We start from the raw sequence: 26,290 nt of genomic DNA on the forward strand, positions 1-26,290 counted from the left end.
AAAGTCTTAAAACCAAAATTCTAAATAGTCCGAAATCCAAAGTTATGTGAGCAAGAGATCATGTTTAGGGTTGGGCATTTTTTTAACTTTCTCTTTTGCAAGGATGGAGATCAAAGCCAGGCCTTGTACAGGCAGAGCAGTTTAGGAATACTGACCTGGTAGTGCTCTTTATTAGTTGATTTGTTGGGAATTTTGTGGTGTTTTGGTTAAAACTACAGAAAAGACTGCTTAACAAACTGAAACTGAATCCCAGTTTCAATCTGTAATGCTCTTTTTTCGGGGGGTGGGGATGTGCTCGCTCATGACTGCCTAACTTCTCTTGGCAAATCAATGTCATAAGGACATCTACAGAGCCCAGCTCAAGCAGCTTTCCCGAGTAGACCGCTCCATCTCCTTCCCTCCAGGTCTTACCATCCTCTCCAGCTACTTCTTCAGCTTAAAGGCTGTTAATTAACTTGTGACCCCTCCACCTCACCTTGGTGCTTTTGGGAGCAGCCCAGCATTGAAATTACAGAGTGCCCTAATTCCTTCATAAGGCAAGTCACAGCAACCATATAGACCTGAATTTGTTATTGCTATCTGAGTAGACACTTTTTCTCCTCACACTGACCTATCAGGAAGGATTCTCAAACCTGCATCTCATTCTGTTTACTCCCCTGCCTTAGTAAATAAAGTCTTACTGCTCTGCTTGCACCATTATCAAGATTCACAACACACTTTTTATTTATCTGTAATTTACTCATGTGTTCATGTACATGTGAAGCACATATGTGGAAGCCAGAGGCCAAGCCTTAGTCTTCAGATGCTGTCTACCGTAGTTTTTGAGACAGGATCTCTTACTAGGACCTGGAGCTTGCCAATTAGGCAAGGCTGGCTAATCAGTGAGGCCTCGGGACCTGTCCCCACCTTCCAAGGGCTGGGGTTCAAGTGGGCATTTAAGTAAGTGCTGGGGATTGAATCCAGGTCTTAATGCTCATATTTATGGCAAGTTTTACCAACCAAGTCATCTCGCTAAGTTCCAAACACTTTAAATGAAGAAAATAATCTCTGAGATGAAATTAATTTTTAAATCAAGTAGCATTCCCCACCCCAGAAAGATGTACTCCCAAACAGGCTAAAAATAAAACAAATGCCTGAATTTCCACTCAGAAATGTGTAAGACTGTCTGCACAGTGAACATACCTGATTCCAAACATACAGTGAACATAGTTGAACAATGCTCTGCGTAGCGTGGTTGTGTCCACATCCTCATGAGTGGCCATTGTGTTGTAGGTGAGATTGTAGACCATTCGAAACTTCTCATCCAGGAGGTGCCCGATGTCAGAGTAAAGCCTGTTCACCAGCGAGAAGCCGTGATTTTCCCAGGTGTAGTCCTGGATGCAGAAAAAGTGTCCACTTACAAAATGGGCATTCTCTGTTAATTTTTAAAATGAATAAAACTATTGAAGAAAGCTAGCGTGGGGTATTTCTGACTGAGTTCTAGGATGGCAACTTTACCAAGCATGCTTCTGTTCAGGCTGTGAAGCACAGAGACAGGGTATTGTTTCACAGGGTCTAGGGCTTGGAATGTTTGTGATGAACTCTGGCCACCTCCTCTGGACAGGCACTCTGAAAGGACCCAGAAGTTCTTGGCTATTGCTATGCCATCAAATTTACTCAGGCATAAAGGAGTCTGAATTTATCTCCTGTCCCCACAGAGTCCCATTATACTGTGGGAGGACTGGTGTGGTCAAATTTCAAAATGCCTTATTATAAATGTCATCAATTGTTTGGTTTCTTCCCTGCCCCTCCAAGAATGACACACAGATACGTAACTATCCTGCATAACGCAGGCAACTAAACTAAGCAAACTGTTTCCTAGTGACTTCCTAAGGCGAATATGTTGAAATAATTACCTTCCTATGGGAACATCAGATAGACTGGGTGGAAGATCCTATCAAAAGGCCTATTGGCTACTTTAGAAGACGCTTTATTTATATTTCAACAGTTACCCCTTGGAAGGGCAGAACTCTCTAGTTTCTCTACGTTAAAAGCTCTGTGTACCTGGGCTCTGAATGTTGGCAAATGCTCTTCTCCTCGCCTGGCGAAGTCCTCATACCCAAAACCTGGGTCTTCAATGTATCGCGAAACATCAGCTGTTATGATCATGTCGTCTTCGAAATCTAAGGGGCAATAACGGCATTCAGGATACTTACACAGCTAAGATAATGAGCCTGAACCCCAGTTCCCTCCATTTTTTAGGTTTTCAAAAGTGACAGTGTTGACTACTTGGCATATAGCACATAAAATACTGGTTAGTGAAGTTCTAAGTACAATTTCCTTACCAAATATTGGGTGATAGGATTTAATTATAGTATGCAGGAAGAAAACCAACTAAATTGAAATATTTAAGCAACTACAGCAAAAGATCACTATGTCATATTTACTAATTTAGAAATAAAAGATAAGGCTTATGAATCTAAGATTTAAAGCTTGTTTGATCTCTTCAAGGGGATAACATGGGATATGGGGAAAGAGAAGAGACAAGAGAAACAATGACTGAGTTTGAAGACAGATCTTTAAAATTATATCTGATTATATTTAACAGCAAAAATCCCTTCACTCTAGTTCGCTGTTAGCTTCCAGGAGGCAAAGCCAGTCAAGACATGAGGCATGGAGTCCCAAGAGAAGTGGCCTCTGGGTGTCTGGCTAGCTTCTCTGTGCAGTTGGTGAATACCCTCTCCCAAGCCTGAGCATGCACATGGGAGCAGAACACTCCCATGGTGCTGAGGCTGTGTCAGGGCCATGTCCCAGAGTGCAGGGAGGCCAGGGAGGCAACACTGCCACCCACAATAGGCTCAGCATGCTCGCTGTGGTCAGGGCACTGCCCCAGAGCGCAGGGACGTCAGGGAGGCAACATTACTATCTACAATAGATTCAGCATGCTCACTGGTGAAAACCCACTACTGAGAAACTATAAATGCTTAGTGCATATTATTTTAAGCTGAAAACAATTTTCTTCCAACTCACTGTGTTTTAGATTAGTTAGTGTCTTTGTAATTACTCCACCCTCTTCATGATTTCAACTATTTAATAGGGAATAAACAAACTTTTTTTTTTATTCCATAAATGAACACATCGTTCTCAAAATAAAAAAAGTAGTTTCTATGTGATGATTGAGTTCTTTGTAACTAATTTGTGTTAAATTAGTTTGGTCTTTAATAAAAAAATAATTCTCATCTGGGTAAATTTTTAGGAGTTTGAGAAACAATCATACAAATTCTTCTGAAAGACTATACATAAAAATTCTAATAAGAAAAAGTCTCCTTTTTATCTTTAAGTTGTGGCCATTGGCTCATTTCAGGATGCATGAGAACAGCAGAGAAGATCAGATTCCCAGACTCCATAACGTTGAACACATGGCACTGAATTCTCACCCTTGCTCAGGCCAAGAGGAAACTGACACCTGCTGAGCACTTCTTGCATGGCAGGTGATGCCACAACCCCAGCAGCCACAGTTTTCCTTAATTCGTTATATTACAAAGAAAAATCCACTTAAGAAATAACTATTAGTCTGTTCTGATCTGTAGCTTTCCTTTCTTATCTTTTCTTTTCTCCACTTTCTCTAGCACTAGGCCTTGTGTATACGGGGTGGGGATGGGGCAAATACTCCACCCAGGAGCTCTGTCCCAGTGCCATCTAAAGCTTTTAAGTAGTTTTCCTCTACGATGAAAACCCTGTAAGATGACCTTTATTTATAATATGAACTCATAACCTCTGATTTGCCTACCGTCCAGGCTCCATTCAAAGAATGTTAGTACAGCAATGGTTTTCAAAGCACCAGCTCTTGACTCAAAGAAGTCATGCTTCTCTTTCATCCACCCATCACACCATAAACAAATGACAAAATCCAACCAAGAATATCTGTGGCACTGAACTGTCAGCTTCCATAGCCCCTGGGCCACTGGATTCATTTGCAAAGGCTAACACTCAACTTGTCTGTCACAGGACTCCCTTTGTCTTTGATACTAGTCATTGTTTTGCTCATTTTAAACATTCTAATTTTAAATTACAATTTTAAACATTCTAATTTCAAAATAGTTAACTAACCATATCAAAGTGGGCCCCCAAAAAAACCTTATAACTTAGAATTAGCAGCAGACAAGAGCTGTTTTCTCAGCAATCTGTCCATATAAAAGGATGTACGAAGGTACCTTGACTGTTTACAGTTTTCTCCACTTGGGTCTTAAGTGTTCTTCCAATGTCCACATGGGACAGGCTGGACCTGTAGGAGGTGGAGCCTCCTGTGAGGTGTTTAGGTGGTTAGGGTTCCCTCAAAAGTGACTGTAGGACCTTGGTGTCTTCCTGGATTTGTGTTACCACAGATCCAAAGCAATGGGGCCAGCCAATCACAGGCTGATGTCTAATAGGCCAGGCAATCACAGGCTGATGTCTAATAGTCCAGCCAATCACAGGCTGATGTCTAATAGTCCAGCCAATCACAGGCTGATGTCTAATAGCCCATCCAATCACAGGCTGATGTCTAATAGGTCAGCCAATCATAGGCTGATGTCTAATAGTCCAGCCAATCACAGGCTGATGTCTAATAGTCCATCCAATCACAGGCTGATGTCTAATAGCCCATCCAATCACAGGCTGATGTCTAATAGCCCATCCAATCACAGGCTGATGTCTAATAAGCCAGGCAATCACAGGCTGATGTCTAATGGTCCAGCCAATCACAGGCTGATGCCTAATCCAGCAGCTCTGCACTAGCTGGACTGACCATTTTTGTGTGTGTAAGAGTCACAAAGAACTGACTGACACTATTCTTTCTAGATTTACCTTGAAGGATTAAAAATACTACTCTAGTGATCAACAGCCTGAAATTATTTCGGATTTTATCTAAACAAATATTTAAGTGTGTTCTAAAAGGAAACAGCATTTTATATACATACACACATACACACACATAATTTTCTTGGGTTTTTTGTTTGTTTGTTTTGCTTTTATTTTAGTTAAAAATGCTAATAGGTTCAATATTTTTTAGTTAAAAATTATTTTCAAGTAGTCTGTGTAAGGGTTCAAGAAGTCTACTTGGAGCCAGGTGTGGTGGCATACACTTTTAACCCCAGCACTCCAAATGCAGGTTTCTGAGTTCAAGGTTAGCTTGGTCTATAGAGCAAATTCAGGGTCATGCAGAGAAAGCCTGTCTTGAAAAGAAAAAAAAAAGGACAAGTCTACTTGCAACCTAAAAGATATTTCTATTATTTCAAAACAACATAAAGAAGTAAAGTATTTATATCTTACAAGCTCCGGTGATCATAAAGAAATAGAAATATTAGAGTACATAGATATTAACTCTAATAGCACTGTCTGTCTTTTCAAACAGTGCTCTACCAGCAAGGTTCCCTACTGCAGCATTTACACACCATAAACATTCTCCCGCTGCAGTATTAACACACCAGCAGGCTCCCCCACTGTAGTATTACAACAGACCAACAAACTCCCCACTGCAGTATTAACACACCAGGAATGTTCTCCCGCTGCAGTATTAACACACCAGCAAACTCCCCACTGCAGTATTAACACACCAACAAGGCTCCCCCCACTGCAGTATTAACACACCAACAAGGCTCCCCACCGCAGTATTAACACACCAGCAAGGCTCCCCACTACAGTATTAACACACCAGCAAGGCTCCCCCGCTGCAGTATTAACACACCAGCAAACTCCCCACTACAGTATTAACACACCAGCAAGGCTCCCCACCGCAGTATTAACACACCAGGAATGTTCTCCCGCTGCAGTATTAACACACCAGCAAGGCTCCCCCGCTGCAGTATTAACACACCAACAAGGCTCCCCACCGCAGTATTAACACACCAGCAAGGCTCCCCACTACAGTATTAACACACCAGCAAGGCTCCCCCGCTGCAGTATTAACACACCAGCAAGGCTCCCCACTACAGTATTAACACACCAGCAAACTCCCCACTACAGTATTAACACACCAGCAAGGCTCCCCACCGCAGTATTAACACACCAGGAATGTTCTCCCGCTGCAGTATTAACACACCAGCAAGGCTCCCCCGCTGCAGTATTAACACACCAGCAAACTCCCCACTGCAGTATTAACACACCAACAAGGCTCCCCCCACTGCAGTATTAACACACCAACAAGGCTCCCCACCGCAGTATTAACACACCAGCAAGGCTCCCCACTACACTATTAACACACCAGCAAGGCTCCCCACTACAGTATTAACACACCAGCAAGGCTCCCCACTACAGTATTAACACACCAGCAAGGCTCCCCCGCTGCAGTATTAACACACCAGCAAGGCTCCCCACTACAGTATTAACACACCAGCAAACTCCCCACTACAGTATTAACACACCAGCAAACTCCCCACCGCAGTATTAACACACCAGCAAGGCTCCCCACTGCGGTATTAACACACCAGCAAGGCTCCCACTGCAGTATTAACACACCAGCAAGGCTCCCACTACAGTATTAACACACCACCAAGGCTCCCACTGCAGTATTAACACACCAGCAAGGCTCCCACTACAGTATTAACACACCAGCAAGGCTCCCACTACAGTATTAACACACCACCAAGGCTCCCACTACAGTATTAACACACCAGCAAGGCTCCCACTGCAGTATTAACACACCAGCAAGGCTCCCCACTGCAGTATTAACACACCAGCAAAGCTCCCCACTGCAGTATTAGCACACGGTCAACGTTCCCCCGCTGCAGTATTAGCACAGGGTCAACGTTCCCCCGCTGCAGTATTAGCACACCCACTGCATTACTCTCCTTTTCCTCCCACTTCTTTTCTTTGCATTTTTCATTTCTTTGTTAATGTCTGGAATTTAGTTAACTGCAGTGCACCCAATTCATTTCTTAGTTTCTGACTCAAGCTCCCTGTGAGACACTGATAATGTCACACCCTGTGCTCAAGCTTAAGGCTCCCTCCTGGTCTCTTCTCTGCTCTTGCATGCTGTGCAAAGGTGTTTGGTCTGCGGGCATGGCTGAGGGTGGACAGGATCAGGGGACTGAAAGGTGGCTCTCATTTAAGAACACTAGCTACTCTTGAGGAGGAGCTTGGCTTGAACCCCAGCACTGACATGTGGGTCACAACCATTCACTACTCCAGTCCCAGGGGATCAGCGACCTTCATGGGCACCAGGCACACATGTGACATACATATATACATGTGGGGAAAACACACACGTCACAGCAGCACAATTCTCAGAGCTTAGACGACACCTGTGAGGGCTCCCATGTGTGTCTATCGTCTATGCTGCTGAGGTCATAGTTACTATACACTGCTCTATACCTTTAAAGATGCAATTGGAAAGTTGCCTTAGTATTCCAAAATTCCTTAAGAAAAAGTCAGTTTTACATTTATTTGTATAACTGTGTATGTGTGTAGGTGTTTGCAGGCCATGGAGCATGTGTGGAAGTTAGAGGAGAGCCTGCAGGAGTAAGTTCCAGTCTTTCACCATGAGGTCTCAGAGTCAAACTCAGACTGTCGGGTTTGGTGGCAAGTACTGCTGATCTCAGCAACTGACCTGCTTTGAATATGTCCAGGACAGAATCAGGACAATAGCCCTACATATCTGTCTCAGGATTAGTGATAGCCATGTGCTGTGTAACAACACTTTATTTAGTCAAAGACTGAATGCATATATGAAGGTGGTTCCTCAAGATGACGCTGGATCTAGAAAATTCCTACGACCTATGACACTACAGATAACACACTGCAGTCTCAGGCATTTCACATTGAGGTGACAACGCTATGAACAGACCTGGTGCCCTGCCAGTCACATAGCAGATACCATGATATAACACAAAATAGAGCCACAGATTTATGTATTTGTTATCTGTGCTTCTCATGTTATTGTTGAACACATCTTATCAAACATGTACTGTTGAATATCATGCCATGTTCTGCTGGCAATAGCTACACACTCTTCATGTTTAGAAGGAGTACCATCTAAGTGTGTGAAAGTGCACTCCATAGTGTCTGCATAACTGCAGGTTTCTCAGAATGCACCCCACTGTTGCTGAAGCAGGCGTTCATGGAGTGACTCCTCCTTATGTAGTTGTATGGAAAATACTAAAGGCTGGTGGCTAATAGTCTCTGAACAACTAGCCAAGAGCAAGAACACACCTGAGTGAGGAAATGAATGGAAAGTCTCTCCAGGGACCACAAAGAGACTTTCTTTCGTTTCTTTCTCAAAACGCGTGGTCATTTCTTCCTGAGTCGTCTCTCCATCTTCCCTGTCTTCCTGAAGCCTTTTCATCCTTTCCATTAAGGCTTCTAGCTCACCCAGTGAGTCCACAATCTGGAAAAACAAGACAATGTTGGTGCTATGGCACTACAAACTGCTCCAGGAAGCCCCTCCTTCTCCAACTCTACTACAGCATGCACACAGGACAGTTACTTAGGCTGCAGCAGAGATGCTAGCCAAATGATATGAACTTTTAATTGACAGGAATGTTTTAAATATGGCTAGGGTAGGCAAGTATATAGAGATAGAAGGCAGATGAGTGACTGCCATGGGCTACGCATGGGAGAAGAGGATGTGTGTGTGATGCTACTGGCTACGGAGTTGCTTTTTATACTGCAGTAACATCCTAAAATTTACTGTTGCCAAACTCCGTGATCATCCTTACAACTATTTGGTTGTACCCTTTTAATGGACAAATTGGGTGATATATAATCGACATTTCATTGAAGCTGAGTTTTTCACTAACTCCACAGCAATTATATGTCATACTCAAATATTTTCAGATGTATGAGTCTGCTTCAGTTATAAATATAAAAAATTATAGGTGTGTGTATGTGTATGTGTGTGTGTGTGTGTGTATTGAAATACAGAATTCTAGTGTTTGGTATATGTAGTCTCAAAATTTCTCCTTTCTGCCTTCTAAGATCTATTTTCCTTTGTTTTCCAGCATCTTACAGACAGATGTTGTACATGGGTCTGACTTTAAAGGCCTGTGATACTGACTGTATCAATGCTCAGTTTTTGTTATTCTAACAACATCACTTTCCTTAAGGTGCCAAGAAAGGTGTAGGAAATCCAAAGAAGGGTACAGATATCATGTATTGCAAGAAATTGAGGCCAAGAAGTCACCTGGGCAGTGAAGACATTCAGAAGGACATTTAAGAAGAGAAAAATAGTTTAATGATAAATTTCAGTATGGTTTTCCACTGAAAGGTGAACTCTGTAAACAAGGGTATATGTTTAAAGAAAAAAGCTTAGAGTCTTCTTGGTTACAGTGTCTTCAGAGTAATAACAGCTTAAAAGTTCAGGTGTGGGTGGGCAAAGGTATTATATAATAAAGACTTAAAGTTAAAAATAATAGTCAAAACTTTAGGTACTGATGAAACTTTTACAATGCTAACAGCATCTTTCAAGTAGGTAATATCCTCTCTGGTCACAGTGAACTCTCTCTGGATAATATCAGCAAGAAGTTTCTAAGAGAAGTGATGTGGGACTCCCCTGCCCCTGGTTGATGGGGAGGCTGCTTCAGCCTATGGCAGGGCAGATTGGAGCTAGGTGGGAGGATCAGAGATGTGGAGGGAAGTGGGCACAGTCAGGGAGAAGCCATGTAGCTGCCAAAGAAGAAAGATGTCGCTGTCAGAAACTTTCCAATAAGCCACAGCTTCGTAGAGATATACAGATTAATAGAAATGGGTTCATTTAACATGTAGGAGTTAGTTAATGAGAAGCCTGAGCTAATATGCCAGAGTTGTAACAAATATAGTTTCTGTGTGATTACTCAGGTCTGGGTGTCTGGAAAATGAACAAGCAGGTTCCAGCTACAGAGAAGCAGTTGAGTACAAACCCCAAAATTGTTGCCCGCCAGGGATGCGTTCTCGATGCTGTTGTCATTAGCCAGATCACACACGCAGAAGCTGTTCACTGAGATTAGTCTGAAATTGTTGGAGATTCCCGGCTCTCTCTCTGGGTTGATGCCACTACCAAAAACAAAGCTGGCCAGAGCATGATAGTGAGCCAGAAGGACCACGGCATGCACTAGCTCAGGCAGGGACCAATTGTTTTCTCCAGTTTTGACAAGTTTCTGAAATGAGAATGTGGGTCAACATGAAAACCAGAGGAAGCGACAGTCTCACACGCTCACTTGTAGCCGTGTTAACTAAAACTCCTTTTAGAATGTCTCACATATTAGATAGGCCTTTGGTCACACGGTGTCATGTGCAAACTACCAAAGCCTCGCAACATGTGGTGGCATTGCCTTTAATAAATACTGTACTGCAGCACTTTGAAAACATTAATAAGATGTTAAGATAATCAAGAAACATTAAAGCTGGGAGGGACTTTGACATTTTCTACCAAAGCTATTAATTTTCAGGCATTTTAGATACTCTGTCCCAAAGTCATGTGAAAATCCGGTTGAACAGGATAGCTGTTGATTTCCCTCTAGACAGCATTTGGTAGAGACGTCCACCTCCCCATTCCATAGGACAGAAAGTGACTGTTCACTGAAGTAAGAACCTTATGACATGTCAGCACACTTGTTCATATGCTAGTTCATTTGGCCTCTATTTACAGCCACAATTAAACCCATTAAAATCAACAATACCAAGTAATGTCCAATATTGGCTACCAACCTGACTGTGTCTGCAGACAACTACAAGCCAGTCACTAACACTGAGTAATTTTCCTGATTATATTTCTTGAAGATCCACTATAAAAGTGGACCAGGTCCCAAAGTAGATAAAAGTAGAGGAAAGCTGGCTGAGCAGTTCAAATGCATGCATACATTCTCTCTCTGTTCCTGACATGTGGATGTGCATGCTGCTTCAAGCTCCTGTCTTCACTTCCCTGCAGTGATTAATGGACTGCAATTTGGAATTGTAATTTACAATAAATCTTTTCTCTCATAGGTTGCTTTTTGCAGGATTAACTCCCAAGGGTGAATTTCACCAATACTTCCCGGAGACTCCTTTCCATCAGTTCAATATTCATTCACACAGGTAATGTTGTTCTTTTCTCTATTAAAAAAAAATCATCTTTATATGACTACAGCTTTAGACATATATTTTTCTGCTTTTCAAATCTGACATTTTGACATGTTCATTTTTCCCGAGGCTACACTGTTACACTATTTTTAAAACACAGGTACAATGTAATGCACCTAAGGATTTCATTTCTGAATTGATGTCAGGTTATTCTTTTGTTTTTTCTTCAGTTACCTGCTACAATGAATAGCTCCTTTATGCTCCAGCTCCTGTCAAGCCTTGAAGTGGTCCTCGCCGTCCACTTGTCCTGCCTGTGCCCAGTCCTCTTTCTTTAGGCCTTCACCTCGACTGTCACTTATGTCCTCCCATCTAATCTCCATCCTATCAATTCTCTGATGTACTAACACACTGTGAGATCAGAACAGACCTAGAACCGTGCTATGCTCCACAGAGTTCAAAAGTTGCCAAAATCTAATATTAAATAATAGAAACAGAGTGCTCGCTTTAAAAACCGGACAGTGGTTTAAAAGGCATTTCTATGCATTAGCACATTACACGTGTATTTGTAAGCAAGTGTCTGAGACGAAGGTAAGGCTTCTCCTGCACTGAACTCTGCTGGACAGCACTGTGTCTGAGGAAGTAACTAAGTGTCTTGATGGAGATGTCTATTTCTTATCTGGTCAGTAAATTCCACACCAGCTGGAAGTCACTTTTGATTTATAAAAACCATTTCTTTATGGGTCTTAAATTATGAAATGTTAAAACTACTGAAGGACTTAGAATTCAGAGATCTTCCAACTTTATGGAATTTACTAACTAAAGGCACATATCACTGACAATACAGTCAGAAGCAGGACATCCTTGACACTAGTGGATTTGAATCTATTATCTCCTGGACAATGGAAGCCAACTTTTCTCAGTCAGACACCGAAGCACAAGTTCAGGCCAATGAGCAATGCTTATGGAGGATCAATTTTCATTTGCACTTAAATGAAACCCACTGAATTTCTGATTCTTTTCTGTAAGTGTATAATACAGCATCTCTTGTTTCTCAAGTTATTAATATATAGGTGTTTAGAATTAAGTCCTTATACACACACACATGTATAATGAAAAAGAGGCTATGAATAAACTCTCAAACTTCAAGAGTAACTCAGAACCTGTATAGAAACACCCAATACCTGAATGTGCTCTTTCGTGATCAGCCAGGGCCGGTGTGCCAGCAACTTGTTAATTTCATTAAGATTTCTCAGTCGTTGTGGTACATATTCTAAGCCATTCAGCCACTCAGCAATCCCTCCAGTCTTTAAAAATTCATCCACATGCATGTTTATCAGGTAGGAACACTGGTGTCTGGCTGCAGCCTAAAGCACAGAAACAAGCTTCCTGAGAACAGTTGTGAGCAGGTCTTTCCACAGTGAGTAATTCATATGGAGCCAAAACAGTTTTTACTCAGTAGCTCTTTTCTCACAAAATCTTCCCTCAGAACTGTTTACCACACTGTTGTTGCAGATTCTTGAATCGATACATGAGGCGGATATGCAGTTTTCAAAGCAAATACTTGTCACATGAAATCAACGACTTCCTCCTGAGTTTGGTGGACACAGAGCAGCAGCTACACTAGCTATTTTCAGGAAACGCACAGGCACGGGGCAAGTCTGCTATGGGGAAGACCCAGTACGCTCCATCTAAAGTTCAGGAGCTTCTACGAATGTGTATCCTAATCAGGAATCTGGCTTATATGAGGACTTCCCTCGTCTCCCGTAGGATGAATGAAGCAATCACATCTGACCTCAGGGACGGGCCTAGACACCGCCATCATGGATCCTCTCTTTATGTAGTCAGTGTCAGCTGAGTGCTGTCAATGGGACACTCATGTGAAGGACGGCCGCTGCTCGTAAAAACTATTTTATTCTTTCCAGTCTCTGTATCTCAGCTCTGTCTTAGAGAGTGAGCATTCTCAGTCTGCGTTCAGCCTTGCTGTCATCGAAAGCTTGTATTAAAGTCACAGTTCATCAAGTTCATGTCAGAAAGCACAGAATGCTGTTTTTGTTCAGCTCGGTGACTCTCACCTGGGCAGGGCAGCTCTGCTGGCTGCTGCCTTTGTCTTTCCACGCACAGCAGCATGGGCTCATGCCCCCACTCTCTTCCCCACTGGCTGGCTAGGTAGAGCACAGCTCTCCTCCTACTGCTCTAGGACCACCATCACAGCTCCCTGCCCCAGCCCTCGACTTGCAGATAACATTGACTACTTAGAAGCGCTGCGATCCACTCAGTAAGTCTTCTCTTATACAGATCTGTCACTAGTGGCAACTAGAACTTTTCTCCTACCCCACACCAACGATCATCTTCATGTATAAGATAACTAAGGAAAATGCCTGCAATCAGCTTATGCAGAAAACAACCCCAAGAATAACAGCAAAACTGGACCCCAAATCCATCTTTAATCACAAGAAACTAAACATCAAAGTAATTCCACTGAAGGTTAAGCAAGAAACACTCAACATATTAAGTGACTTAAAGCAACTCTGAATGTATCCAAGGGATATGGTATTCAAAAAGCCAGAGGCTTCTTCAGTTATGCCCCATGTAACTATACTCAGCTTCACACTCATGCACATATAAACATACATATATGCACACTCACATACACACACACATACATACACACCCCTCAATGGATACACACACAACCATATATGTATACATATATGCACACTCACACATCCCATACATACATACAGTCCTCACACACACTCATATACACATTAACCCACACACCCCCAAACATTCACACGCGCGCACACACACATTCCACACATTCACATACAGTCTGTAAACAGGCACACTCACTCACACCTCTCCCCCAAACACATACCTTAGAATGGACACAGAGTATGTGGAACCTAGTTAATGACAGTAGGGAGTAGCGGGAAGTAAGCACCTACCATGATGGCAATGTAGTGCCTGTCTGGAAGGGGAAGGGGGCCATCCATGCGCAGCATGTAGAACTGGCTCCGCAGGAAAGATTCCAGGTACTGAGTGTGCAAGCTCATCACCTGTGTGATGTTGTCCAGGCGACCAGACGTAGAGTACTCTTCCACGAGGAAGTTTGTCCGTTCGTCCACCGTGTTTGCTTGGACAACCTATTAATAAGCAGAGACTGCAGTTGACTACTGTGACAGAGAGAGCTTTGCTTTCTGAGGACCCTGCCTCTACTGGGAAAATACATATTCATTTGATGCTAACAGACCCTGAAATTATGCAGCTGCTCATACTAGAAACAGAAATTTAAAAAGAGAAAGCACCATTCAGTTTTGGCTTTGGTGCCACAATTTATTAAACAACAAATGGTAAGTTATCAAACATTAAACACACAGCTATAAAGCTGAGGGAAGAAGCCTCCATCTGTCTTTGCAGGCAAGCAGACAGACTCCAGAGCCCATTGCCTGGCCATTGTCACACAAATGTAGCAAGGCAAATCCAGGAGCATTTGGTCACATGTATTTGCAGCCTACTCTCATCAACTGACAAAGAAAATTACTTGCATTATTTTGGACAAATATCTGATCCTTTGTTGTTTTTGCTGGTCAACATTTTTAACATCTTTATGAACTTTTTTAGAGATACAGGAACATATAATGACTTGTGGAAAAATATTAGTTGAAAATTAATACGGACACTAGATTCCATCATTGCTAGTCTAAGCCTGATGTAGTAATTGCTAAAAACAAGGCATGAAAATAGAACTTACGTCCTCCACCGCGGGACCAAAGAACTTCCACAAAATAGATGATAACATACAGCCATATACTCCATGCCAGGTTGGTGTCACACACCCAAGTGGGTGTGGCAGTGTGAAGAGCTTGTTAATCTTGTGAAAAGATGCAGCTCTGTGAGACTGGATGGACACCAGGTGACCCCACCACTGGCTAAGTTCCCATTTGTATTTTTGAGCTATACTTTTAGATGTAAGATGAACATACTTCTCAGTTTTAGAGATAAGGAAGCAGATTCTGGATGTAACTCAATGTTGTACATCTAGTTCATAGCAAAGGGTTTGACTAGGTCTGTGAAGTCCAAAGTGATGGCCCTTAAAGACTCACTGCTCTCTTCAGAGCTGGCTTCACAGCTCCTTTTACCCCTGGGGGAGTGCACATTATACAAAGGAAGTGTTTGTGGATAAATACTTAAATGGAGTATATCTAAAAGTGAAGCTATGAAGAAATGCTAGTTACACTGGCATAAATACAAAAGGCAACTTCACCTCAGCTCGTTATGGAACCCCGGGTACTCTCATTTGCTGTTTCCCTGTTGGGTCAACTAGAGGGACTGAGCTAATAGTTAAGAAATAATAGCCTCCAAACCCAAATATAAATAGGGCTAGAATATTCTATTTTTGATTTGCTTTCTCTATAAGTTTCTGAGTTCTCACAGGGTGTTTACAATATATCACTAGATTCATATGCTGCTCCACATCCTAAGGATGCTCCAGAAGGTAGTGCACATGCATCAGGCCACCATCTCACAGTGCAGCCCTGAGCTGTGCACGCAGGCACATGCACAGCAGCGCTTCTCAGAGCTGCCACCTCTGAGAGCTAGAGATGCAGCACGGTGACTTTACTTTTTGACTCAATGAGAAGGTCGTTGAAGTGAAGTGAAGACACCACCCTAGACATCCACAGACAAAGACAGCTGTGCACACCAGACAACAGCAGCGAGGAGACGACTGCATCCATGTGCACTGGGCACCCACAAGCAGACAAGTAAGTCCTTACACCTTACAGTGGTTCTCAGCCTGATGACAGCCAAGAGGCATCACCAAGACCCCGACCTCACTGTCATCATCCACAAAGATGCCTACCAACAAAACAAGTGCAAACCTTACTCTGCACCACTGTTAATCTCTCTGCCTTGCACTTACCATCTTGTCACCAAACCCTACCAAAGACACACAGTTGTTAGAGCATTTGTGGCATCCTGTCAATCAATCTTATAAATGAGAAAAAAAAAAGAGTAACTACCAGTAATGAAGTCATTGTCTATCTTTTAAAGGTAGATTTCATTTCAAAGTATCTTTCTATTCCAATTACATGATAAAAGTACTGTGAAATGCTGGTCTCTTTAAACATGAAAACTTTAAGATTTTCTTAGTGAATCTAAAAAAAACAACACATTTTTCTGACATGAATAACACATTAAAGAGCAAAACACATCTACTTTTGCATGAAAATATGGATGCAGTTTTAGTGAGTTTCAGACTAGATAATGTATTAAGCACAAAAGGACTTACTTCCTTCTCTGGAATAAAGGCACTTGGTCCTCTTGTTAGGGGTTGAGACACTCTGATTCTTTTATCCTGTTTGTAAAAGAAAAGTTCAATGTGTTATGATAACTTTCCCAGAAATTTTGGTAGACAATGACAGCCAATGCACTACAATAAATGAGTAAGTCAACAGAATTACATAACCCCGAAGAAGTTTGGGGTCAGGTCAAAGAAAATCCAGAGCAGCACTGGTTGTGCAGATGTGAGATAAAAGGACAGACTTCTACCAACCACAGTGCTGGGGGAGACTCAGTCATCAGAGATCATTTACAATTGAAAGCTATTAACCCCTACATTAAATTCATACCTGTCCTTACACTGCTACAGTACGACATTGCTCAGGAATATTACTATTTTTGTCCCACTTAAGTCTCTTTATGATTTATCATGAAGACTCTGATGAGTTTGCTCCCTTCTCCACGAGCAAGCCTGGGTGCAGAGAACAAAGAGGTCTCTTGAATTCCTTATCTACAACACTTGGGGAAATGGCTACGTGATTGTCTACGATAGAGGTAACACTCTGAGTTAAGAAGCAGCCCTCTGAAGTCACCACATAAAACTATGGGTGACAGCATAAAGGTTACAAAGACTGAGCAGGAATAATAAAGAATACAGGCCTTGTGCCTACTAGAAAAGTTTATTGAGCTTTCAATGCCACGAACCCTCCTGAGGAAACTTGATGCTAAGAAAGTAACTCAGGTGGCTCCTTCCCTGAAAGTAACAGAACCTCTTCTAAATGAGCCTACAGTAAGAGCCAGACAAATGGAAACTGACTGGTAGTCCATGGGTAGATACCTGGGTATGAGTGCTCTGTCCAAACCCAAGTAAGGCTAATTAGCATACATTAACAACTTCTCAGGACTATACTGTAGAGTTACATGAACATGATGCAATCAGAGATCCAGGAGAAACTAAATGTCACTCAAATGCAGATGCAAGAGGAAAGAAAAGGGAAGCCCTGGGTGAGTATCAACAGAGAAACCAGTGGTGTTGCTATGAATTTCTGGAAAAAGTAAAGCTTAAACAAGGTCATTTATATTCATTCTCTCCCTTCCTCCCTCCCCTTGTTAGGGGGTAACTTTAGTCTTTTTTGTTCCTTACAAATAAAAGAGCTTACCAAACACAAATAGTTATTTAAATCCTTTAATCTTTTACTTCATTAAGAAGCAGTTTTAAAACAAATTGGCAAAAGTAGGCAGTTGGATATTCAACAGTGATTTCTTTGAGAGCCTAATTGGATATTGTGATAGGCCGAGGAGAGGAGTAAGAAAACAGACTTAGCCCCAACCCTTCTGAGTGTTGCACACACTCTCCATCAACTGTCAGTGTTCTAGCAAAATGTATACGTCACATGACAACTGTAAGCTGCTTAAGTTTCCAAACAAGCTACACATCTAGATCACAAAGCAATGCCGTAATTCCCAGGCAATTGTTCAAGGACATGGAGGATGGCACATGAACTGGATTAACTCAAAATTTCTCATACTGTTATTTCTGTCTACACTGACTACAATCTAATTTGTCTAAAAAAAAAAAACAGAATACAAAATAGAAGATCTATGTTCCCCTAGCTCCCCTCTGCAAATGATGACGGATAAAATGTCAAGACATTGTGGTAGTGACACCTGTTTGAGACTAGCCTAGGTTATATAGCCATCTTGTCTCTAGAAACACAAAACCTAATGCAGCCCACTGTCTGTAGACCTTCATGAACTATAATGGGGAAAGCAACTTCCTGGATAACTAGCCATTTCCAATAAACAAAGCACCTAAGAAGCTGATATAAGGGAGAAAATCAAGTTTGAAGAGAAAAAAATGTAAGTATGGTGATAAATGAACACTGTAAAATAAGAAAATACACAAAATTCAGAGAAAGAGGGTATAAAAAATACGCATAACCTTACATGGAAGTATCTAAGGGGTTTCTGGAGACAGCATGAGGTACTGCGGTTATAATGTATTTATAAAAATTATGAGTTAGTACATTAATAAAACTAATTCACCTTTAAATTTTTAAAATTTTTACTTTGTTTACAAAAGTACTTTCTGCAACAGATAACATTTAAATATAACCTGTGTTTTTATTGTAAGGTAACTACAGGATCCTGCATGAAACTCAATACAGTATCATTTTTAAACTACTACTAAGAAGGCAGACATACATGCAGCTACACACACCATTTGCCTCGCACTGGCAGGCGCACACGGCGGCTGAGACGAGAGTGTTAGCAGCCATCATCTACCTCACTGTTCCAGCTACATGCAGGATACGCACTTCACTCCTGAGTAATGCTGGCACGAACATCCTTAGAGCAAGAGACCTGTGGCATAGGCCGTAAGATCTGGCATAGTTTCTGCTGCAAGATGAACTCCTGGGGTTTCGACTAGAATTAACCTTAAAAGAGTTACATACTGCTACAGAAAACAAAGATGCCCGTTTTTATCCCCTGAGAAATGTCCACTTAACACACTCATTTCAAAAGTAGAAATGTTCTTGGTTGTTTTATTGTATGCTTATTTGAGTACCAAGTTCATAAACAAAGATGAGGATCAGATCTGTGTTTGCAATGTCACTCTGGGGGTGACACTGCATCTGGGCCATAGAGAGGAAGTTAGTAGAGGTCTGGAGACAGCCCATGAGAGAGGTGGCGTAGTCTTACCTGAAGGCACTGTCTTTTCAATAAATTGAATGGAGAGCTAACAGCATTTTCTTTTTTCTTTTCTCAGAAATACACATACATAAGTACATACATAAATATGCATGTGTGTAGCTATTACACATATATAGTATGTAACAATGTATACATATGTAAATATACCTATAGGTACATGTGTACTTTGTATATATGCATGGTTTTGCTTGAGACAGTTCTTGCTATGTACCTCTAGCTGACCTGGAACTCCACAGTGCGGACCAGGTTGAACCTGCAGCAATCTGCCAGCCTCTGCCTCCTCTTAGACTACAGTCACAAGTGTGAGTCATGGCCCTCCCTCAGCTGCGCTCTCTAACTGGTACGGCTTTTGAAGTCACCACTCCGTCCAGCTTCTGCATGGGACAGCCTTCCTGGGGTTTCTCTGCTGCAGCAAATGGTTGCTGTACACATTTCTAAAAGGCTGAAAACCAATTAGAAAAATGGCCAAGGCAGATCCTCAATTTCACTCTGAGCTCATTTTACTCTCAAAAAAAAAAAATTCTACCAGTCCATTTTTATCACTGTATGCTTTAAGGTAAGATCAAATATAAGAGAAATAAAAAACCAAAATGGCCAAGAGATCTGCTTTCAACTATACACTAGAGTTCTAGTCAACGTTTCACCTTTCCTCGGCTTTTTCTTGGGTATCCGAAATACCAAAAAACAGCTTTCTACTTTATTCTTTAGGCTAGTCATTCTAAAAGCCCAGCCTTGGTGCTCATATGATAGGCACTGGCCACATTTAGTTAAATTTAAAATAAGTTTAAAGCAATTTCCATCTACACTGGTCACAGCCACATCTCACCAAGCTGCCAGGCTAGCCAGTTTTGGAGTCACTGCACAGGAATGGCCAGTCCTGCTCTCCCTTCTGCCCTCGGCTCTGAGAGTGTGCTGAACACTACTGCCCCTCTTTAAAATCAACACCACACGGGATCTACCTGTCACTGGCAGGTGCTATCAAACTGTGAGTGAGCAGCAGTGCAATGGCAGCCCTGTGAGCTAAGTCCTGAGAAACTGAAACTCTAAGCCTCCAACACAGCCAAGCTACCATCTACTACCAGACTCTCTTACAAGCAAACTCCCCCTGAGGCCTTCTCATAGCCTGTTCAGTTCACACTAGCTCTCAGCTCTCCTCTCACTCAGCTTCCACATGAACTCCACGGCCCACAAGGACACCTTTTCTAGATGCCCCTCACACCACAAAGAATTCTTCTCTCAAGTGAACATTCTCTTCCATGGCTTTCACTATCACACAAACAAATGCGACCATAACTTTAACACTGGAGGATTGGGGGAGCTCAATGACAGGGGCTTTAAATGAAAAAGAACAAAAGACGTGACTCTGTATCTTCTCTAAGTGAGGAGTAAGTTCTCTGAAGTCCTTAAGTTGGCACTGGGGCATCCTGGGACATTGTCATATACGTTCAGTCTTTCATACTACAAAATGTCATTTAGTAAGTCCATTATGAAACTGCATGACTGAGTGACAAAGAAAAAACTAATGTTTTATCTGAGTTTACAATTTTCTGTTTCGTAGCTGTCTTTAATCACATGAGGCCCTAAGCTGCAGGCTAGACACATGTAAAAACTCACATATTGAAAGTCATTTTATTCCAAAGACTTAATACTGGCAGGTCTTCAGGGCACCACAGCAGCAGTGACCCTGCTCACTCAGAGGGTTGTACTTCATGCAGACAGTGTCAATCCTCTAAATGTCTCTCAGTCATCGGTTTTTGCTCATGCTAAGGAAGATGTCAGCTCTCGGCTGTAGCTCTTGCCCTTGTGGAGAGGCCCTGGCATCACTTCCAGCTGACATACAAAGCTTGGTAGAAAACGAGGCACCATAGTTTCCTTCTGCCCATTTTCTCCCATGAGAGAAAAAGAAAGCTACATGAAAACCTGGGTTATCCTATATCAAAGGGAAAAATAACCTGTGGCTGTCCTAAATTCAAACTTTTATTACATTTTTCTATTTATTCATATGTGTGAAAGAGGTACGCACATCATGGTATATATGCAGAGATCAGAGGATAACACTCGGGGGTCAGTTCTCTCCCACTATGTGAGCTCCTGGACGAGACTCAGGTTGTTGGACTTGGTAGCAAGAACTTCACCAGCTGAGCCATCTCATGGGCCCAGTTACATTAATTTTGAGGACAAAATTGTCCTGAGTCCTTTTCTTTAACTATCTGTGATTAAGGTAATGATTTATTCTTGGACTTAAAAGCCTTTTATCATACTAGTGAATTGGACCATGACACTTACATCAAGAATCTCGTTTAGCTTTTGTGACAGTCACAGGAAGCAAACAGCCTAGAACTTTTCTTAGCTGCTGTCCATCATGGTGACCATTAGCTTCATGGGCTGATGGATTTTAAGTTGATTGATATTAAGTGGTAGATTTAAAGCCTCAACTGCCTACCTACATGCTCAAGATTCAAGAGCAACATGGCAAGTGGGTTCCAAGCATGTGATTCTAGACCATTGCATCAGTATCAAAGGTTCTGTGGTGCAGTAGGCAGTACTTCCCAGCATTGCCCTGATTTGGGGGCAATAGAAAGGTGGAAAATGGCTGTTTTCATAGGACTGAACCTAGCACAACATGTACTAGTAGAGGGGGAAAAACAAGATGTAACTGGGAAAAAATGTAAAACCAAGAAATTAACTAGCTAGAAAAGCTGGAAGATACCATTTCTCAGTCCTCATTCGTTAATAACTTTGAAACCACTAAAAATAAAGAGAAATTATCTATAATGCTGATTCTGGTGCTAGAAAACAAAAGGGAGTATAAAGGTATATAAAGTGCTTAAAACAGAAGGAATCTAACTTGTGGCTTGTTTTCAAATATTCTAGACAACAGTCAAAATGTTCTTATTTAATCTATTAGATTCAACCATTTCAATCAAGAAAGCATTGGCCATAAAATGGGAGCTATACTTTATGTCTGCTCTATACTTTATACTGCATGCTTTGAGGGGCATTACCAGGGCTGTCATCTCAAAAGTGCTGCTAGCAGGTATGGTCCCTTCTGGACAGTGCAAGCAGAGAGGATCTACTAGACAGAAATCAGCTGAAATTATGTCTATTAAGCAATTACCTGTTGGCAAACAAAACCTTGAAAGGATGAAGTTGAGATATATTTAGAAAATTAGCTATTTTGACACTTAAGAGCTAAGCACTTTACTAGATCACCTTTTATAAATTAATCCCAATAGAAAATTAAGACACCTGCAAGTTTGGGACTCTTAAAATTATGAGTCTTTAAAATTAATCAGCAAACTACTTGCTTATAGGTGGATAGACTTGTTTATTTCCTGCTCACCCAGATGCAAATAATCACATAGAAACTATATTAATTACCACATTGTTTAGCCAATAGCTTGGTCATGTTTCTAACTCTTAAATCTTAAATTAACCAATTCCTATTATTTTATATTTTACCATGAGGCTCATAGTTTACCAGGTAAGGTTCAGGGGCATCTATCTCCTTTGCCAGCTACATGGTGTTTCCCCGACTCTGCCTTCTTTCTCCCAGCATTCAGTTTAGTTTTCCTCACATAGTTCTACTCTACCCTATCACAGGCCAAGATAGAGTGTTTATTCATTAACCAATAAAAGCAACACATATACAGAAGGACTTCCCACACCATTTTCCCTTTTCTGTTCAAATAAAAAAAAAGGTTTTAACTTTAACATAGCAAGATTGCATACAACAAAACAGTTACCAAGCAAGAATTATACTTATAATATTTAGTCAATTTACATTTGGCAAATTAAGGAAAATATCATTTATCCTATCTTTGTGAGCCGAAAGTTTTATATCCAGTCTATCTTTTATCATAAGTAAGGAAAAGTATAACTATAACTATCTGTTCTTCAACTCCAACAATGACTCCAGAATATAACATTACCTAAGTAAACAGGAAGTGCATTGTAAGCAACTTGCAAAACTCTAGAATTGACAGAGACATCTTGCTGCCTGAACAGTCACCCAAAGTTCTTCTGTAACATTGACCACCCATCTTCAGTTCACAGGCCCATAGTATCTGGCAGACTTTTCCATGAAGCAAGAAATCTGAAGATCTCTCATGTCTTGTACTGGCAAAGTTCATCGGTCACTTTCTTCTGTGTACTGCAGAATGTCTGGCAGTGACTTTTATAAAGCAGGAACCCTGAAGGACCATCTCACCTTTAAGCAAGTTCAGCAGTCATTTTTCTGTGGTTCCTGCATATCCAGTTCATACAGCATCTCATCAAGCGTTCAAGCAAGAACAGTTTCTTGCCCAAATTGCTAACAAACTCCATAAGGAGACTCTTCAATGTCCATCTTCCTCTTGAAATAATTGGTGCTACTAGGAGCAGAGGTGTCTCATTGTCATGAAAAGTCCTAAGTTCTTAAAATATTTTGAATGCCATATACTGTTAGTCTTTTTTTAATTTTTTTCCTGTTAGTCTCTGAAAGGTTTGAAGAATACCTATCCATCCGAAATATATCTCTAGATATATCATCTAGAAAAATCTAACTAACATGACTACAAGCTTGACTATTATAATTTATCTATTAACCTCTATTTATTAATTATACATTTTTAATGAGCTGCACAAACACAATACCTTAATCATGAGCAGAAATATACATATAACAAAATTGACCTTAAATTTGTATCAATAAACCAAGATCCATACCAATGCAAAGTATTCATCTATATGGCATATCCCCTTTAAATGTAAATAAACATCTCAGCCAGCAGTCTTGAAGCTGTCATGGATGTTGGACCATCTGGTACACTGCTTCAGGGGTCTTGTTTGGTCAAACCATAATAGCTGGTAAGGAATCCACAGCTTTCTAACCTCTGTAGAAACCAAAACAGAACCTTTTTTCCAAAGCAACATATCTTTAGACTCAAATTTTGAAGTCAAGATACCTTCAAAATATATATGTTGGTTTAGCTTAGCAGCCCATACAATGAAATGTCTCTCTGCACTTAGCTCATTTACAGTCAAAAATTTAAAGAAAACACAATAATATACATAATCCAGATTCTCTGTGTATTTTCCATCTTTACATTGTTATTTTTTTTACTCCTCTAATCTATGACTGTCTGTACTCTTTTATATAGTACTTTTACTGTCTCTTTAAAGATGTTTACTTCCTTTTTTATAACTGTCTATACTCTTTTTTCTTTCTCTCCCAAGTCTATGTACATTTATAAACACATTGTGACCGGTTCAGAGGTTTATTTCTGTCTGAGTTTGTCTTTATTGCATATCTGTAATTATTTTCTAACCAAGAGTGCTTTTAAATGAGTAAACAGCTTGGTTTCAGTGGCACTGGATGCTGGCTCTGCCTCTCTCAGCCTTTTGGTATGGTAGAGTATGTTTACCACAAGCTCTGGGACCGCCGAGTGGGAGCTGCATTCACCACCTCAGCTCTGGTAAGCAGTTGGTCCATGCTGCCACCAAATAACTTGCAGCACACTGTCCACAAATCCCATTCAAGTACTCAGCCTCCTGAATGAACCAGAGCTGTTTGTGTAGCTAGTATAAACCGCGAAGCCTTCTTAAAGGAACCATGCAGTTTTTGCTGTTACCGCTGAGTCAGGAAGCCTTCTCTTAAAGGAATGTGCCTCTGCTTGCTTCTGGCAAACAGAGCCCACCTAAGAAAATGGTGTTACCATGAAGCTGTGCTTAACTCTCTCTCTCTCTCTCTCTCTCTCTCTCTCTCTCTCTCTCTCTCTATCTCTCTCTCTCTCTTCTTTCTTCCTTTCTTTTTTCTTTTTTCTTTTTCTTTTTCTTTTTTTTTTTTTTTTGGTGTGTGTGTCTAGAATTCCTTTCCAAGCTCTCTCAGGTTTTATGTGGATGTAGTCAACCCACACTGGTGTGCCATTTTGTAGGTGAGGGCTGCTTGTTCGTTTTCTGGCCACCCAGACCAGAAATAATCACACAGAAACTATATTAATTACAATGCTGTTTGGCCTACTAGCTCAAGCTTCTTATTAACTAACTCTTACATCTTGAATTAGCCCATTTATTACTTTGCATTTTACCACTATGTTCATGGTTTACTGATAAGGTTCCTGGGCACCTGTCTCCTTTGGCAGATACATGATGTCTCCCTAACTCCACCTTCTTTCCTCCTCTATCTTCTTAGAATTCCCATCTTAGTCTATTCTGCCCTGCTGCAGGCCAAAGCAGCTTAATTAATTAACCAATAAAAGGAATACATATACAAATGGACACACCTCTTGCCCTAAAAAACTGACTGCCAAGGAGAAAATTGATTGCTACATTCTAAGATGCTAATATATTTAAATGATTAAATTTAATGTTTTTATTTATTTTTTCTTCAGTTTGTGCCATTAGAAAATGCAAAACTATGCACATACACCTACTCATGTAAAGCTGTTCCTGCAATTACTCCATAAAGATTATGAATAGCACATATATGATTAATTTTATAAAGACTCTATATCTCTTTATAAGTGCCATCTGCTTAATGTGTAAAACTATTCTGGAAAAGTGAAATCTAACCCCACAGCTTTCAAAGATAGCCTCAGATGACAGTTTAACAGTTTCAACATTTTTAATGTACAACAACAACAAAAACATCTTAATGACTACACGCACCCTAAACAATCTTTTCTGTGAATACAGGAAATCTGGTTGTTGCTGAAGATGCAAGCAGTGCATTTCAGTTGTTTTCTGTCCTCACACTAATCATAGGTGCTCCGTTTTAGCAGGATCACTGAAGAAAGACCAGGGCTAGATCACAGTCACAATGATGCAGGAAACGATGTAGATGCTTCTGTTTGAAAACCTTGGTAGGAGATTGCAGCTATATGACATCTGCACAGATACTAATGACATTGTATATTTCAAAAGGAATGGTCATGGAGAAAGAAACACAGAGAAACTGCTTTAGATGACTTAGTGGTTAAAGCACTTGGCACAAAAGTGTCATTCCCTACTTTGAGTATGCTCCTACTATTTTGAGAAAAAAATATTTAGACTTTTAAAAAGTCACACCCCTCCCAGGCTTCATTAAAATATATATTTGCATTTACAATACTAGAATGTCTAAGATCTATAGCCACTTAGTGAGAAAGATCTGGAATTAGGACAGCAACAGCACAGGATCTTTTTTATACATGCCCCCACTCTTCTTATTCTGCGCTAGTATTTCAGGGACGTGCAGAGCATCAGGAGCTGGCCTGCACACTGTACTGTGTGGAAGTTCGCAAACACCATAAAGAGCACCCAAGCTCCCCTCACAGTGGGAATT

General features: G+C 41.0%; 1 protein-coding gene across 1 annotated transcript in view; it reads right to left on the reverse strand.

Moving 5' to 3' along the window:
- The window catches only part of Sesn3 (sestrin 3), a 68,893-nt gene that overhangs the window by 9,736 nt on the left and 32,867 nt on the right, over positions 1 to 26,290 (reverse strand). Inside the window, exons 2-8 of the mRNA XM_075966811.1 lie at positions 16,283 to 16,348; positions 13,938 to 14,135; positions 12,171 to 12,353; positions 9,852 to 10,088; positions 8,167 to 8,341; positions 2,044 to 2,162; positions 1,183 to 1,373 (exon numbers count right to left, since the gene is read on the reverse strand). Coding sequence (XP_075822926.1) covers positions 1,183 to 1,373; positions 2,044 to 2,162; positions 8,167 to 8,341; positions 9,852 to 10,088; positions 12,171 to 12,353; positions 13,938 to 14,135; positions 16,283 to 16,348 — 1,169 coding nt within the window. The remainder of the gene's footprint in view (positions 1 to 1,182; positions 1,374 to 2,043; positions 2,163 to 8,166; positions 8,342 to 9,851; positions 10,089 to 12,170; positions 12,354 to 13,937; positions 14,136 to 16,282; positions 16,349 to 26,290) is intronic.

This window comes from Microtus pennsylvanicus, chromosome 3 (genome assembly GCF_037038515.1).
Source record: "Microtus pennsylvanicus isolate mMicPen1 chromosome 3, mMicPen1.hap1, whole genome shotgun sequence".
In the NCBI taxonomy this organism is placed as follows: domain Eukaryota; kingdom Metazoa; phylum Chordata; class Mammalia; order Rodentia; family Cricetidae; genus Microtus; species Microtus pennsylvanicus.